This window comes from Periophthalmus magnuspinnatus, chromosome 22 (genome assembly GCF_009829125.3).
Source record: "Periophthalmus magnuspinnatus isolate fPerMag1 chromosome 22, fPerMag1.2.pri, whole genome shotgun sequence".
Classification (NCBI taxonomy): domain Eukaryota; kingdom Metazoa; phylum Chordata; class Actinopteri; order Gobiiformes; family Gobiidae; genus Periophthalmus; species Periophthalmus magnuspinnatus.
Window position 1 is genome coordinate 8,287,488 of NC_047147.1, and position 15,107 is coordinate 8,302,594.

The 15,107-nt window shown below is 39.4% G+C and overlaps 2 protein-coding genes across 6 annotated transcripts in view; both read left to right on the forward strand.

Annotated features, from left to right (window-relative positions):
* The window catches only part of numb (NUMB endocytic adaptor protein), a 51,945-nt gene extending 47,976 nt beyond the window's left edge, over nt 1–3,969 (forward strand). For 2 of the 4 annotated variants that reach the window (XM_033988037.2, XM_033988038.2), the window contains 3 exons: nt 133–276; nt 1,101–1,235; nt 1,922–3,969. In XM_033988037.2, the coding sequence (XP_033843928.1) occupies nt 133–276; nt 1,101–1,235; nt 1,922–2,700 (1,058 nt within the window). In that variant the 3' untranslated portion in view covers nt 2,701–3,969. The remainder of the gene's footprint in view (nt 1–132; nt 277–1,100; nt 1,236–1,921) is intronic. The other 2 variants (XM_033988039.2, XM_055231079.1) reach the window with 1 other exon arrangement.
* A 767-nt stretch (nt 3,970–4,736) lies between these two features.
* On the forward strand, nt 4,737–10,923 carry exd2 (exonuclease 3'-5' domain containing 2). 2 transcript variants are annotated; one of them, XM_055231178.1, is made up of 10 exons: nt 4,737–4,849; nt 5,635–5,702; nt 5,780–6,233; nt 6,803–7,059; nt 7,380–7,506; nt 7,650–7,963; nt 8,225–8,331; nt 8,410–8,545; nt 8,880–9,248; nt 9,780–10,923. In XM_055231178.1, exons 3-10 carry the CDS (start codon nt 5,820–5,822, stop codon nt 9,994–9,996), a joined length of 1,941 nt encoding a protein of 646 aa, XP_055087153.1. In that variant the 5' UTR covers nt 4,737–4,849; nt 5,635–5,702; nt 5,780–5,819; the 3' UTR covers nt 9,997–10,923. The 2 variants fall into 2 exon arrangements, with proteins under 2 accessions (XP_055087153.1, XP_055087154.1); XM_055231179.1 differs by having other exon boundaries at nt 5,780–6,218.
* Nucleotides 10,924–15,107: the final 4,184 nt, after the last annotated feature.

The window sequence follows — 15,107 nt, forward strand, 5'->3', positions numbered from 1 at the left end:
GAGCTCAGTTTAGTAGCAGTTATGGTAAAAGTGGCGAAATAAGGGCCATAGTCATTAAAGAATACAGTACAGCTTATTGTTTGTCATAGTGCTATTAGTTTATACCTCTTTCTCTCTTTATTCTATCCTCAGTCCCTGAAGTGGAGGGAGAGAGCGACAGCATCAGCTCTCTGTGCACTCAGATCACCTCTGCGTTCAGTGGTCCTCCTGAAGACCCCTTCTCCTCCGCCCCCATGCCCAAACCCGCATCCTCCCCACAGTCTCCCGTCGCCCCAGGTAACCAAACGTTTTATTCTTTCTAACTAACAATTACTAAGTATAAAGCATTGTCATTTGCATTTGAACTACAGGAAAGCCACTGCATTTATGAACTGGATGATCTTTAAGTCTTAACATGTGTTCACAAATCATAGTTTAGTCTTGGTCATGGTTTAAATGCTCAAATCATGGTTTAGTCTTGGTTTGAGTCCAGTTTAGTCCTGATGTATGGTTTGGTCCTTTTCTAGTCCACCTCTAATCCAGGATCAGTTGTGCTTTTAGTCTGTTTTGTCCCATTTTGCTGTGGTGTGTGAATTAAGATTCAACCAGTCACTTTGCAGAGATGCAGCCTCTACTTCTTTTATTTTAAATGGTTGTATAGTTTTGTACCTTGGGATATCTTTCTTTGTTCATTGGCTTTCTAAAAATAAAAAAAACTATGTACACACAGAACAGTTTTTGGATGATTACAATTCCTTATTTGGAGACACTGTAAAACTGACAGCAATGTGCCAAGCAAGTTCACAATTTCCAACTAAATAAAGAGAAAAAAACAGCTTGCCTTTTTCTGCCAAGTGTTGTCAGCAGCCAGCATTTCTGAGCTACAAACTTTAATCCATGCCTCACAGTTTGGAGCATTTCCCGGGTCATAATTAGCCTTTTAGAGACCGATCTTTATTTTGCATTGCTGCATGTTTAATACGCACTGAATCGCCTGACACTTTCTAATTACTTTTCTCTTTTCTGTTAACTTATTTAAACAAAATTAAACAATATTAAGAATTATATTTTGCATGTCTAACAACAATATGAAAACACAAGCCTCTGTCTGTGTGCTGTAGTGAATGGCACTGCTCCTGTCTTCTCCATGGCTGCTTCTGTTAACCCCCCTGCACTGCCCCCCGCTCTGCCCGCGCGGGACACTAACCCCTGGGCCAAGACCCCCGCAGCAGCTCCCACCGTCCCACTACAGACAGGTAAGGAGCTCCAAGAAGTGAGCTGTTACGAACTAGAATAACAAGGTTTCCTGTTAATTACTTTATTCTGTGTTTTGGATACATAAATATAAACTGGATGTCTGTGTTTACTAAGCTTTGAACTCACCTCAGGCTTTTGGCACCATGCAGTGACTTCCTGTTAAACAACTGTGAGCGTTTTTTTTCTAGTTCAGTTGCATTTATTTTGTATTGCCAAAATCACAACAGCAGTCACCTCTCAGGGCTTAAACTATTTTTTTTTTTTTTTAAACCATTTTTTGTTGACTTTTATGTGAAGCACTTTGGTCAGCTGAAGTTGTTTTCAGTGTGTTGTTTAAGTAAAGTTGAAGTGAAGAAAGTGAAACAATAAAACTGTCATGTTGCAGTAGCTCACATATTCAATATAATAAAATGATAAAGGGACATTTTGTTTAGTATATTTTGTGTAGTATATCAGTCAGCACTTAACAATATACTCCTATTATGAGATTGTACAACGTATTAAAGTATTTGTAACGGTACATATTTGAATTACATTTAAAATCAAAATACAAACATACAACAAAACACAACCATTTGTGATGCAAGATAGTGTTTATTGTAGAATTTCATTACAATTTTGATATGGTTCTTTCTGCAAGGCTTTGGTTTGTTTGCCCTAAACGTCTTGTATTTGTTCCTAACAGGTGCCGCAGACTGGGCTTCCCCTGCACCTGTCATAGTGGTGCCTCCTTCGTCCTCTCCCGTCATGGCATCCCACAAGCGCACTCCCTCAGAGGCAGACAGATGGTTAGAGGAAGTCACCAGATCTGTGCAAGCCCCTGCAACTCACCCCATCATACCTACTGTCCCACAGCCGAACCCTCTCTTGCCCTCCGCCCCTCCACCCCCTCAGCCCTTCATCGCCCCTGTCCAGATGCCAGCCGTACCCGCTGCTCCTGTTGCCTTCATGCCCACTTTGCCCCCCGCGGTCCCAATGATACCACCACGACAGCCAGTCTTTAATGCCCCTGCACCTGCTCCTACGTCTTACCCCATGTCCAACGGGCTGTCCTTCCCCCAGCCGAGTGTCCCCGTAGTGGGCATCACCCCTTCTCAAATGGTGGCTAACGTTTTTGGTTCAGCTACGCAAACCCAACCCTTCCCAGCTCCCATCATTCCACCCCAAGAAATCCCAGTAATGAGTAACCCCAATGTTAGCCCATTTATCAAACCACCGCAGCCTGTTTTAAACCAATCTCAACCATCCAACGGGAGCGCAACATTCAACGGAGAAGACAATTGGGCAAATAAAACTCCAGTTCCTCACTCTTCGCCGGCGATGCAGCCCATCGAAGCACCACAGGAAGATGCCTTTGAGGCTCAGTGGGCAGCACTAGAGAGCAGGTCACGTCAGCGCACCTCGCCTTCACCCACAAATCCATTTTCCACCGAGCTTCATAAAACTTTTGAGATCCAGCTCTGAGGACTGTGTAGGGGACTGAACAGCACTGTTATAGTAAGAATGAATTAAATGTAACTGTATGTATGGGGAGGTGAATGTGGTTCTTCTGATCCAGCCGACAAGCTAAAGCAGCAAAAAAGTCATGAGCTGAACAAATACAGGGAGAAGTCTCAACAGACAAGAGGAGAGGGTTGCTGAAAAAAACAGCGCCCCCTGCAGTTCATCTACATTGTCTTTAATGTTTTGTTTGTGCTGTGGAGCTCAGTCACCTTTTTCCTGTGGATTATAATCACCCCATCCGCTGCCTTCGCTCAGCTCTCGGGACCCAGTGGGCAGGACAAATGTCGAGATCTCCCTCAGAATGACTGCAGCATCGAGACGAGGAGTTCTCATTAAAAAAAACTTCCCAATCAGAAGAATAGTGAGACAATGCCAAAATGTTTATTTTTATGCATTACATATATTTTAAATAGCTTTGGAATCTAACAGAAGAGTTGTAAGTAATCTTGCCAAAGGCGCAGGCTAGCTACAATGAGAAGTTTATGTGCGTGTAAACATAAAAGACAGTAAATATATTATACATAAATATAAATATATATCTATAAAGAATCTATACTGTACACAGCTCACAGCAGTGCTAATTTTTAATGTGATGTAAAGAGATTTTTGTGAAGGGACAGCTGCTTTACTTTTGTTTTGTTAGGTTTTTTAATATTTTAAGTTGAAAAGATATTACTGGCGTCTGATGCATCCTGTGATTGGGTGTGAAGCATCTCACTGTAAATAGGGTTTTGTTGCAGCAACAATCGGTGTGGACTATAGACTGTATATTGTACAGTCTATGGTGTGGACCTAGCGATGGTGGCGGTGCCCAAATGGTGGCCTCATTTACCTGTGCAGTTTTTAGTACAAAAATCAGTACTTAACATTTTACTCGCAAACTCTCAACTTAATTTTCAGATTCACCTTTTGTTTTTTTTAAAGTAGTTGAATGTTTTATTTTGCACAAGCACTAAATTAGATCATTTGACCTCACTTAATTAGTTAGTTGTGGTGCGTCGGTGACTGCAGTTCTGAAAGGCACCTAAAAAAACAGGGAGATCCACCAAACTCATCTTCTTCTCACTTCCTGGTTATTCTGTCTATCATGGTTTTATTTTTTTTAATCAAACCTGTGAATATGATCTATTCTTTGATCTATTTTTCCATTTTGTAATTATTTCATTACTTTATTCCACTTCTTTGGAGATCTATTGAAAAAAGATTGAATAAATTGATGGTGGTAGAAAAGTGTGTCTTGTCTTTCACTGCATAGGCTATTGCTATTTGGAAGTTGATTGCATTTAACTCATTACAAAGTATAGCCATTTATGACTAAAATCTCCTGTTAGTAATGTATATTTCAGTTGTTGCATGTTGATTTTAATGTGGCTGCACTATTTTGGGGGGAAATCCAATCAAGAATTCTCTGATAAGTATTGTGATTGCAATTAGATTTGTGATAAGATATTCTAGATCTAAACAATTGTAGCCTTAGCGATTTGCACCTACTCAAATTCTGATTTTGTATCAATTGCTATATATGGTGCATCCCTATTTTTTAATTGACAAATATGTGTCTTCTTGCTTATATAAAATAATACAGCAGAATCTAATAAAGTGAGATTGCACCAGTGTTTTAAACCCTCCCTTCGTTGGAGTCATCCACCCCTGTATGGAAGGAGGCTACAGAGAAGAAATGCAGCTTTGACTAAAATAACCGAAATGTAGCTACTATATCTCAGTTTCCTGTGATTACGAGAAATGACAATTGTTACATTGGAAACAGAACCTTTGTAAGAAAGTAAGCAATGTATTATATTTGTATATTGTTCACAGCACCCACTTGAAACTCGAATGCACCATCAGTTAGAGTCTAAATAATGTCAGTTCCAGCTCATTTATTACAGGACAATTTCAGCTGAAAGTGTCAAAAGATATTTAATTATATTTACATGAGAATAAATGCACTGACTTAAAAGATTCAAGCCTCCAGCCACCAGAGGGCGCCCGGCGCAGAGGAGGCCGCCGGGTGCAGCTGTCTGTTATAAATACAGGCCGGAAGACATGGAGCAACCAGGACAAACAAGTGGAGTGATTAACCTGTCTGGTTTTGGATAATAACGCAAAGGTAAGATTGTGAATTCAAATCTAAAGATTCGACAAAACTTCGACTGTGCAGCCTGTAGAAACCGTGCGGATTAAGCCTTGGATCTGTGTTTTTAGCCACTGAACTTGGCTGCTAGTTTGGCTAATGCAACTGTGCACAACTACAACAAGGACGCTGAAGGCAAAAGGATCAATAAATGATGCATTAACGATATAAAAGCACCAAAATACGAAAAGTTAGGTTTGGAAATCTGAAATGCATCCCCCTTTTGTGTTTATTTGAGACCTTTCAGACCCGATGACTGTGATGAATGAGAGATGGCTGCTAAATCAATGCAATCTTATCAGGCCATGTTCATTGTTTTCCCAACAATCGTAACGGTATTTAGAGGCCTAATTTTACTCTGTTACACTTAAATGTTCACGTTATGTCACCTTAACCGTGTTGGAGACTTTAAACTTGTTTGGCATTGTTTTGTTGCTAATGAATTTGACCAGAAATGTGTCAAAAGTAGAACAGTGTCAAGTTTGCAAAGCTCTATAGATGAAGAGTTCTGCTTCTGGTTTCTCTGTTTCTTTATAGTTCAGAATATTATCTTGAAAAAAGCAATGTCTATACAAAAAGATGAACGATTATCTGCTCAGTCCAAACTAAAAATCCTGTCACATTCAGTGCAGTGTAAGGAGACTGGTGCAAAACGCCTAAATCCATCATTTATTTATTTATTTTTTAATAAATAATGTCATTGGGTACATTTTATCCTTATAACAACTTCTGTTATTCACATTTGCTATTTTCGCTTTCAGAGAAATGCTGTTCTTGTCCAAGCTGCTAATCAACATTTAAGTTTCATTCACTCACTGACGCACAAAAGGTAACTCCATTATTTAAAACAATATGCCTGTTGTTTTGATAAATTACTAGTTTTGTGACATTTCTTCATTTTGATAGCACTTTTCATTTTGCTGACAACCCGCCAAAAGCAGCAACCATGTCTCATCGTGGACCCCTTACTGCGGTTGTGACCGCAGTTCTGGGGGTAACTCTAGGGGGGCTGCTGGCATGGAGAATTTATAGCACTAAAAGACGGAGGCTGCCTTCCAATCAGAAGGCGGTTGAACCTGTAGAACTGCCTTGTCCCACTGAAAAAGTTTTAACACCTGTGGAACTTAACACATCTCCCAAATGTTTGGAAGACGCAGTGGAGTCCCAGCCCACAAAGGCACCCCAGCCCACCATGGCACCCCCCACAGTCTTGTTACCGTCATGTGAACAGGTGTTATGTGTGAATTCGGTCACAGTGAGCTCGGAGGAGGAGTGGCAGCAGCTGTGGCCCCCATTCCAGAAGGAGCTGTCAGATTTCCCTGTGCTGGGACTGGACTGTGAATGGGTAAAGATCAACGGTGTAAGAAATTATCTGCATGAATCTAACACTTGAGGAAAAGTCCACCTTGAATGCACAAGATATTTTTTCCCCAATTAGCTAGTCCTTTGTAATAGTTGCGAGTTTGCATCACTACAGGGAGGGAAAATCTAAATACACTGTCTTTTATGGCTTTTGATGCTGAGCAGCTTGATATACAATGATTCTTAAAATGGAACATTTGAAGGGTCAGAAAATAACCTTTTAACTAAACATAAGTAATATTTGCTTTTCGAAAATCTATTTTCATTGTTTCTTTTCATGGTTTTCAGCTTCCCATTTATAGATGACATTTCACCATTCAAAACATAGGATATTTAGTTTTGAATTATTACCCTGAAAACCCATGGATACATTTGGCTTATATCATCTATAGTCTGGTTCTGTTCCATAATATTGACAGTTATTGTTTGTCTGCAAATATAAAGTAGAGCATTGAGTATATATCAAGTAGCAAAACCTGTTTGGGGTGGATTTTTCCTTTCTAAATTTTACTAACATTAATCCTTAGTATTTTATTTGTATGAGACAAGCTCTGATTTTTTTTGCAGGTTTCAGTGAAGGGCAAAGCATCGGCGGTGTCCCTCCTGCAGATGGCGTCGTACTCCGGACGTTGCATCCTGGTGAAGTTGCTCCAGTTTCGAAATGCACAGCAGCCCCTCCCCCTCGGCCTGATCGAAGTGCTCCGGGACCCCCATATCCTCAAAGTCGGAGTGGGATGTTACGAAGACGGCAAGCGTCTGACGCGAGATTATGGGCTAGCTTTGGCGTGTACGGTTGACCTGCGCTACCTCGCCTTGAGACAGAAGTGAGTTCTTATCCCAGGGATGAAAAAAAGGTCATAAATGATTTTTAAATCCTGTTATGTGAGTATTGGACCTTGCAATTAGTGAAAAAAAAGTAGGTTTACTATACAAATTAGGTTATGAATTCTAAAAGATTACACATGAATAGATGGAATATAGAGGAACAGATGTGTTGGATACGAATGCAGCAATACATTATTGGCAGTAGTACATGCAAGTAGTAAATGGGATACAGAAATGCACAAAAATGACTTCCATCTCTGTTGACCATATACCTTTTATTTTTTATAGTTATAGTTAAAATGTGTATGTTGACTTTCAGGAAGGCTACAGTGAATAATGGCCTGAGCCTGAAGTCTTTGGCTGCAGATCTGTTGGATGTAACTCTAGATAAGTCTCTAGACCTCCGCTGCAGCGACTGGGAGGCAGACCACCTCACACCAGAGCAGGTTAATCTAATTTTGCACACTAGTTTTATCTCCATTTAAACACAAAAGAGCATCTGAACCTTTTTGAGGCCAGGAACCTTTTTATTTACTGAAAGTTAACAAAATAACTAAATGTTAACTAAATAATTTTCTGAACTCCTCAGATGTGTTACGCTGCTAGAGATGCACAGGTCTCCATCGCCCTCTTCTTCTGCCTCCTCGGTCTTCAGTCTGAGGGGGGTTCTGTCTCGCCCAGTGGGAGCTCCTATGCAGAGCTGGTGTCCCGCTGCCAGGGCCTGCTAGATGTCCCGTTCAGAGGCCGAGGGGATGGAGAGGACAAGCCCATCGACGGAGAGCGGAGACGGAAGACTATTAGAAAACCGGCAGTCTACATAAGCCCCGAGTCTGGAGATCAACAAGTCCCAGACCCTCGACGCAATAACAAGAGGAAACCACTGGGTGTAGGCTACTCCGCACGGTATGTACAAATTAGGCCATTGTGTTTTTTTTGGTTTGTGAATATAAAAAGTTGAATATATTGAACAAGATTTCAAAAAATGTGTTTAAATCTAAGATTTCTTTTGTAATTTACCAGTTTGTCAATTTTTCAGTCCATATTGATGATGATTTAAATATTGTTATTCTGTTTTACATGTGTGGTTCTTTCCTAGTTTTATTATTTTTAATGCATTTATTTTATTTGAAGTTTGAAGTATAACCTTTATATTTTTGGTTACAGGAAGTCCCCTCTGTATGATAACTGCTTCCTACATGCTCCGGATGGACAGCCTCTGTGCACTTGCGACAAGAAGAAAGCAAAGTGGTACCTGGACAAAGGGATTGGAGGTGGGCTCTGAAAACGGTGAACACTAACTCTGCTGTAGTGGTGCTGGTGCTAATATAGTGTCTTTGTTCATCCTCTAGTGCTGGTGAGTGAAAACCCTTTCATAGTGAGGCTCCTGTTTGAGCCATCGGGACGTCCTGACTCACAACAGGATTACTACCTCACTGCCAAGGAAAATCTCTGTGTGGTTTGTGGGAAAGCAGACTCTTACATTAGGTAAGACTTTATTTTTCTTCTTGTCAGTTTGATTATATTTTTAATTTATCTTGAGCACAAAGTCTAAAATTTAAGAAGGAGGTGGGAGGACTTTTTTCGCTTAAGATTCTCTGATGAATGCAATGGTTTTAAGATAACTGTTAAAAATGATGTAAATCAATCCTAAAGCTACCAAAACACATACAAATGTATTGTCAGTCTATTCTGTTGAACTGAGAACCTATAATAAGTAACTAACAATATTTGTAAGTACAGTTGGGTTAATTTGCACTTTTGTTTTTCAATGCACCAACTCCTGAGTCATGACTGAAGTGCCCCCCTGTGGTCATTTTAGGAAGAACATAGTGCCACACGAGTACAGACGACATTTCCCCACTGAGATGAAGGACCATAACTCCCATGACATCCTGCTGCTGTGCACCAGCTGTCATGCCGCCTCCAATGTGCACGACGGTTTCCTGAAGCAGCAGCTGGCCGATGAGTTCTCTGCCCCCCAGGGCTGTGAAGAGGGGGTTCGGCTCCATGAGGACACGGACCGCCGGAGGGTCCGATCCGCTGCCCGGGCGTTGCTCAGCGCCGGGGGCGGACTGCCTGAGTCCAGGAGGGTAGAGCTGGAGGAAATGATTAAGAACTACCTGAACATGAATCACGATGAACCACTGACTGTAGAGACTATCAACCAGGCCGCCAGTCTGGAGACCAGGTGAGGGCAAAAGCTTTTTCTTAATGTATTTGAGGGGCTCTGAATTGTTTTGCCTGACTGCTTTGGGAGGAAATCTTTGTCAGAAGGTGGAGGCATCTCTAGTTGGACTCAAATAGCTACTGCACAGTAACTTCTGAAATACTATTGAAAATGTCCTAATTCTCCTTTTAAAACTACATACTAAAATGATGCATAAAAAGATCAAGTTGCTATATTCATTTAATCTATTTCAGATTGAGAACTTGAGATTCAGAGAAATTGTCTTGAAAGGGATGGTTCATAATTTATTAAGGCGTCAGCACGACTGTGCGAGGAGAGCGAGTCATCGACTCATCAGCATCGCACTCGTGTGAGAGCCCCATTGTATTTGGACAATTGAGAGGAAAATCACAAAAATCAAGCGGTGAACAATAAAACATAAACATATGCTGTTAATTGTAAATATGTGTATGCCCAGAGTTTTAAGGTAAAATACTGCCATTTATATAGACCACTTCTGTCTTAATGTCCCATCCTATTGTCTCTCTGCAGGATCTTTAACGAGGCGTACATACCTCACGGTCTGAAGGTGGTCCATGCTCACGCAGAGCAGGGTCTAAGGGGCCTGATGGAACTGGAGCGCCGCTGGAGGCAGCACTTCCTCAGCAGCATGAGACCCAAGCACCTGCCGCCCCTCTGGTCTGTGGATCACAATCACAGCAAGTTCCTGCGCAAGTACGGAGCCGACATCCCCATAAAACTCAACTGAAGGTCTGATAATTTGTACCTGGGACCCAGAAAATGGACCCAGAAAATGAACTGAGGGCTATGATCCACCTGTCGAAAACCAGGACCTAGAATATGGACCTCAATACAAGACTGTTGGACCACTAAGGATAACGTGAGAATCATTGAGTTTCTTTCTGCTTTAATGGACTAAAATCTGTGTCAAATTTGAAGTTAAAGAACTCTTGACACTTTTTTATGAACACTAAAATTATTTATAAAAAAGTATTTGATGTAATTTAATACTGCCTTTTTTAATATAAGCTGCTGCCTGCTTGGACTTCCCTTTTCCCTTAACTTAACTTCTGGACTTAAGTGCAGGTTTGCAGCTAGAAAGATTAAATCATTTGCTTAGTTTGCTTAGGCTGTTTCTAATGGCCTTTAATGAAGTGCTCTCCCTGCTGGTGTGTTTTAAGTGTTATGAATGACTTGTCACCTCAATGCTGAACTTATCTTTGCCCTATTCCACTAAAAGATGTGTTCTGGTCTATTTTTGATGCATTGTAAGCCATTCATTCATATTTTTATGGGGAGAGACTGACACTAAATTTGGCTTGTAACATTGACCACATACGTCCTGTTGCCTGCACCCCCTACTCTTATGGGATATCCAATGGCTCATGTTTTAATGTGCCTCTTAAACCCCATACCTGAGGGAATACAAAGCAGCGGGACACTACTTGTTGTCATCTGATCGCTTTCAATGCAATCTTTAAAAAAAAAGTAAATTCAATATTTAAGAAGCCAGCTTTGTGTTTTTGGAAATGTATAACTTTGCCAGGTAGATGCATTTAATTGTGATCATTCAAACTGTACTACTGTGAACCGCTGCCCTGTTCATTTGTCTGACTGGAGCAGTTTTGTTTATAAACGAATCATTTGAAAATAATAAAGTGATGTTTGTAATATCCCTGGGAGGTTCAAGTCTATTTTCTTTGTGTTTTTCGTGGTAATAGATTTCTGACGGTTCAAAACGCTCATTTAAGAAACACCTCCCTTGGTTTTATAACAAGGCGAGTCCCAGGTTATTTGTTGTGTTGTTAGGGAGTTAATTTGACAAATTGCTTCTTCAACAGCAGGATTCACAATTTTCACAAACAATTGGGTCTGACTGATTCAGAGATGACTAAGGTGATCTCAAATGTCTTGTTTTCATATTTGTCGTCATGTTCTGTAGCTGCATGGGGACAATTCAGAGCTGCAACTATTTTGGTCGTCCACTAGTCAATTATTTTTCCCACTTGTCAAGTGATTATTTCTATTGTATGTTGAGACCTAATAAAGCTTGAAGTACAGTGACTAAATAGATCATCTTTACTAATAAAAGTGCATTATTGATGAAAATATGAAATTGCTCTTTGTTGACAATTATTCCACTGTCTTTGTTATATAAAATGTCTTGTTTTTTTTTATTTTTTGTTTGTCCAGTTAATAATTATTAAATATGGCTATAATCACTTTTTATAGTCAACTTGTTACGATTAGTCAGTCTTTGCAGCCAGTTCAGTGTACGGTTCTGGTAGTGACTTTATTCTATGCAGTGGTAAAATGACAAATTTCTGTAAAACAAAATGCAATGATTCAGAGTTATTTTTATGTTTTATTTCTTACAAAATCACAGTTTAATAAATAGTCTGTAAAAATGAGTACAAAAGCGGTTTCTTAACATTTCATATACTGTATGAATCACTCGTGACTTCAGGATTCTTAAGTCGGGTTATTGTCAGGAATGACATTATTTTTATTACAATCTAGTTCTGCTGGATTAAGGCCTCTTGATTTTGGCATCGAACAATCTGTCAGTCAAATGTTGGAAATTAGTGAGAGCTCCCCTGGTTTCACAGTTCATTCAGTAACACAAGAATAAATAATAAATAGACAAATAAATAAATGGCTCAACATGCAGATGTAACAATCACTTCTGTCCTTAAATGTGTTCAACACTCGGACAATGACAACAATGGCACATGAGGCCTCCTCACTAAAGGGGACACCACTTAACCTCAAAATCTTTTAAAGACTTTGGGGTAATATAAATAAACAAAAACAGTGGTGGCCAAAATTATAAGAATTTCAACTTAACTTTTACCATTTTTTATAGGATTGGTCATAAAATGTGTTGTTGGAGGCTTGACCCGTCCTTCATGGCACCTGTCAGGAGGAACACTGGACACTCCAGTGCGGGGCCTGTGGAGCCGTCTCCAGAGTCTGAGCCTCAGTCTTGGGCTGGACAAGAAGAATTTTGGAGAAACTGGAGAACCATCATTATGACACAAACATATGTTATGGGAGAAAATACAAAATAGCTGCTCATTTCAGATCCATAAAACGGTCTAACTTTGACCACCATTTGAATAAATCTATATTTTGAAAACTTAAAGTGGGGGTCCCCTTTTGGAGAAGTTGAGTGTAGTAATGACACTCTGACATCTTTACTGCATTACAGAGACCTCCATAGGACAGACGTACACTATTAAGATTCACTTACTACAGTTGACGCAGCTTTAAAGCTACCATCCATAAGTTTATTTGATTTTTTTTTATCAGTAGACTGCAGATGTGGAACCTGTTTCCCCCTCCCCTCACCTGTGGTATCTCGTCTTCTTTTGCCAGACCAAAGCTGGTACTAGTAGACAGAAGTGACATAGACAGCATCTAGTGGTAAGGATTCAACATGGTACAGATGGTAGCTTTAAATCCTATGTAGTAAAAGTACACGTCCACCCATGACTAGTACAGAGGTCCTGACACGACATTACTGCATATTAAACACCTTCATCCCAAGACATTTTCACATAGGAAACATAATGCATTGCAACACATAGGAAGGCCTGTTTGATCTAACCTAATGGTCAAGTTACATGTACATATCATTTGTGTAAATCCCATTCACTTTAAAGGGACTGAATCATTATAAGGCAATTTTTAATCACACAAAATATTCTAAATTTGCAGTCTGTTTCTACATCACTAATTGTTGTTGCAAAAATGAATTTATAAGATTTACTTTTAAAGGGATAGGCCAGTATTTTCATCAATTACATACTTTTACACTTAAAAATCTTTCACAACAACAATGTATTTTATATATTTGGAAAATTCAGATTTACCTGTAAGAGTAAATATAATGTATTTACTTTACTGTTGCAACATTGAAATTTCCCCATTGGAGCAAATAAAGGTTTTCATACTAACTAATTAAAAGTGATGCACACATGCAAAAAGTTGGGGCACAATTTGGCTACATAAATGAATAAAATAATGAAGTGCTTTAAATTCAAACACTGCACTATCCCTTTAAAGGTTATCCACCATCCACGCGGTTAATGGGAGACATGGTTCAAATGATACGAACTTTACATCAAATAAAAGATTGTCACATGATTTAAAAATGAATTAGAAACCACTGTTTGTGTGTGTGTGTAAACTGACAGGCAAACCACTGAACTCAACAGGACTAAACTTAACTCAGTTTTTGGTCAAGGCTCTTTGATGCTGAAGAGGCTCAATATTTTGCGTCACAACAAAAAAACACATAAATTATAAGTTTTGGTGGTGGACTTTGGTACAGCCACTAAAAGAGCCCCTAATGTGCATTTAATTATGATTTAAACTCCACAGTCTGTGCACATTTACCCCAATTATGGTTCCTCTGTGGTCCCCTGTTAAGTACAATTATTATAAAGTACAGTTATTATTTGAAATTGTAAAACATATTTGAAAATACTGCTGTTCTGTACAATCATAATACAATAATCCAGTCATGTGGTGTTGTAATTCAAATTATGGAATATATAGAAACCAAATTTCCCCAGGTTTTTGAGGCTTGTGCCAATGCAAAATCTGAAAACAACCCTGCTGCAGATAAATGAGATGTAAACAGTACCCCTGATCCCAGTGGTGGATGAAGTACAAGTAGTAAAGTACTGTACTTAAGTGTACATTTTAGGTACCTGTACTTTACTTAAGAGCTTAAGTGCTTGTTAATTTGACTTCACTACATTTGAGAGAAGTATCTGCACTTTCTACTACACTACATTTTTGAACAGGACTGAAAAGTAAAAGTATTTTTCATTACAGTTTGAGAGCTGCTGAAAACACTGAGGGGTTTATTTTTTACACGTCCATAATTCGAGCCAACAAAAATATAAAAAATAAATGATCGATTCAGTTATTTCTGCTGAACAAAATACAGCACAATTCTTTATCAAACTCACTACATTTGAAGCCTTATAAGATCTCAAAATATCAGTAAAATATTTGTACCTTTTACTCTTTAATCCCTTTTGTAAATGAGTACTTTAATACTTTTACTTGAGTGTGTTTTTGCTCCGTTATCTGTACTTTTACTTAAGTAACAGACCTGAGTACTTCTTCCACCACTGCCTGATCTGTACTGTTTTTTTTTCTGGTAGAGGGTCCTCCACCTGCTTGTCTCCACAAAATGTTATTACTTTGCTTTGAATTTTCCACAGTATGGCATTAAACGTATCTCTCTGCATGAGGGCAAACAGTGACATCACCAGTCCTAGTTACAGGTCAGATCTGGGGAGTGGCCATCCATCTCACACACACACAAAAATGCATGTTTAAGCGATGCATGACATTTTACTGATAAAAATAAGAAAAACGTTTAATGACATACTGTGGAATATTTCAGGCAACAATGGCATCTGCATGGAGAAGAAGAAGAAGAAGGCAAGGGGCGCACTTTCTACCAGAAAAGTTACATAATGTCGCTTTAAAGTTTGGAAACACATATTATGGGCTCTTTTAGGCTCATGAAACCAAGTCCATGAAAACAACTACATTTAGGCTTTCTTCAACAAGTGCTTCGTGTGGATATACTGAGCGATATACCGAGCTACCCATCACCTCTCCGTCTCACTGACTCATTATTGCTTACACATAAAACAGAACAGTCCACACACTTGAATGTAGTGATATAAATCATCTAAAAGACATTTGCTTTGTTATTATTCCTTTGTGCCCCCCGATCTGGTCTGACACATTTTGGGGAAGAGACGCAACATGGACGTTTGCTGGTGTATTCAGGATGAAGTAAGTCACATTTTCTTTGGAGTATCATTCGTT

Coding starts and splice junctions, on each gene's coding strand:
- exd2 (XM_055231178.1), top strand. CDS start 5,820: ATGTCTCATCGTGGACCCCTTACTGCGGTTGTGACCGCAGTTCTGGGG. Junction 7,060..7,379: donor TACCTCGCCTTGAGACAGAA/GTGAGTTCTTAT, acceptor GTTGACTTTCAG/GAAGGCTACAGTGAATAATG. Junction 7,507..7,649: donor ACCACCTCACACCAGAGCAG/GTTAATCTAATT, acceptor TGAACTCCTCAG/ATGTGTTACGCTGCTAGAGA.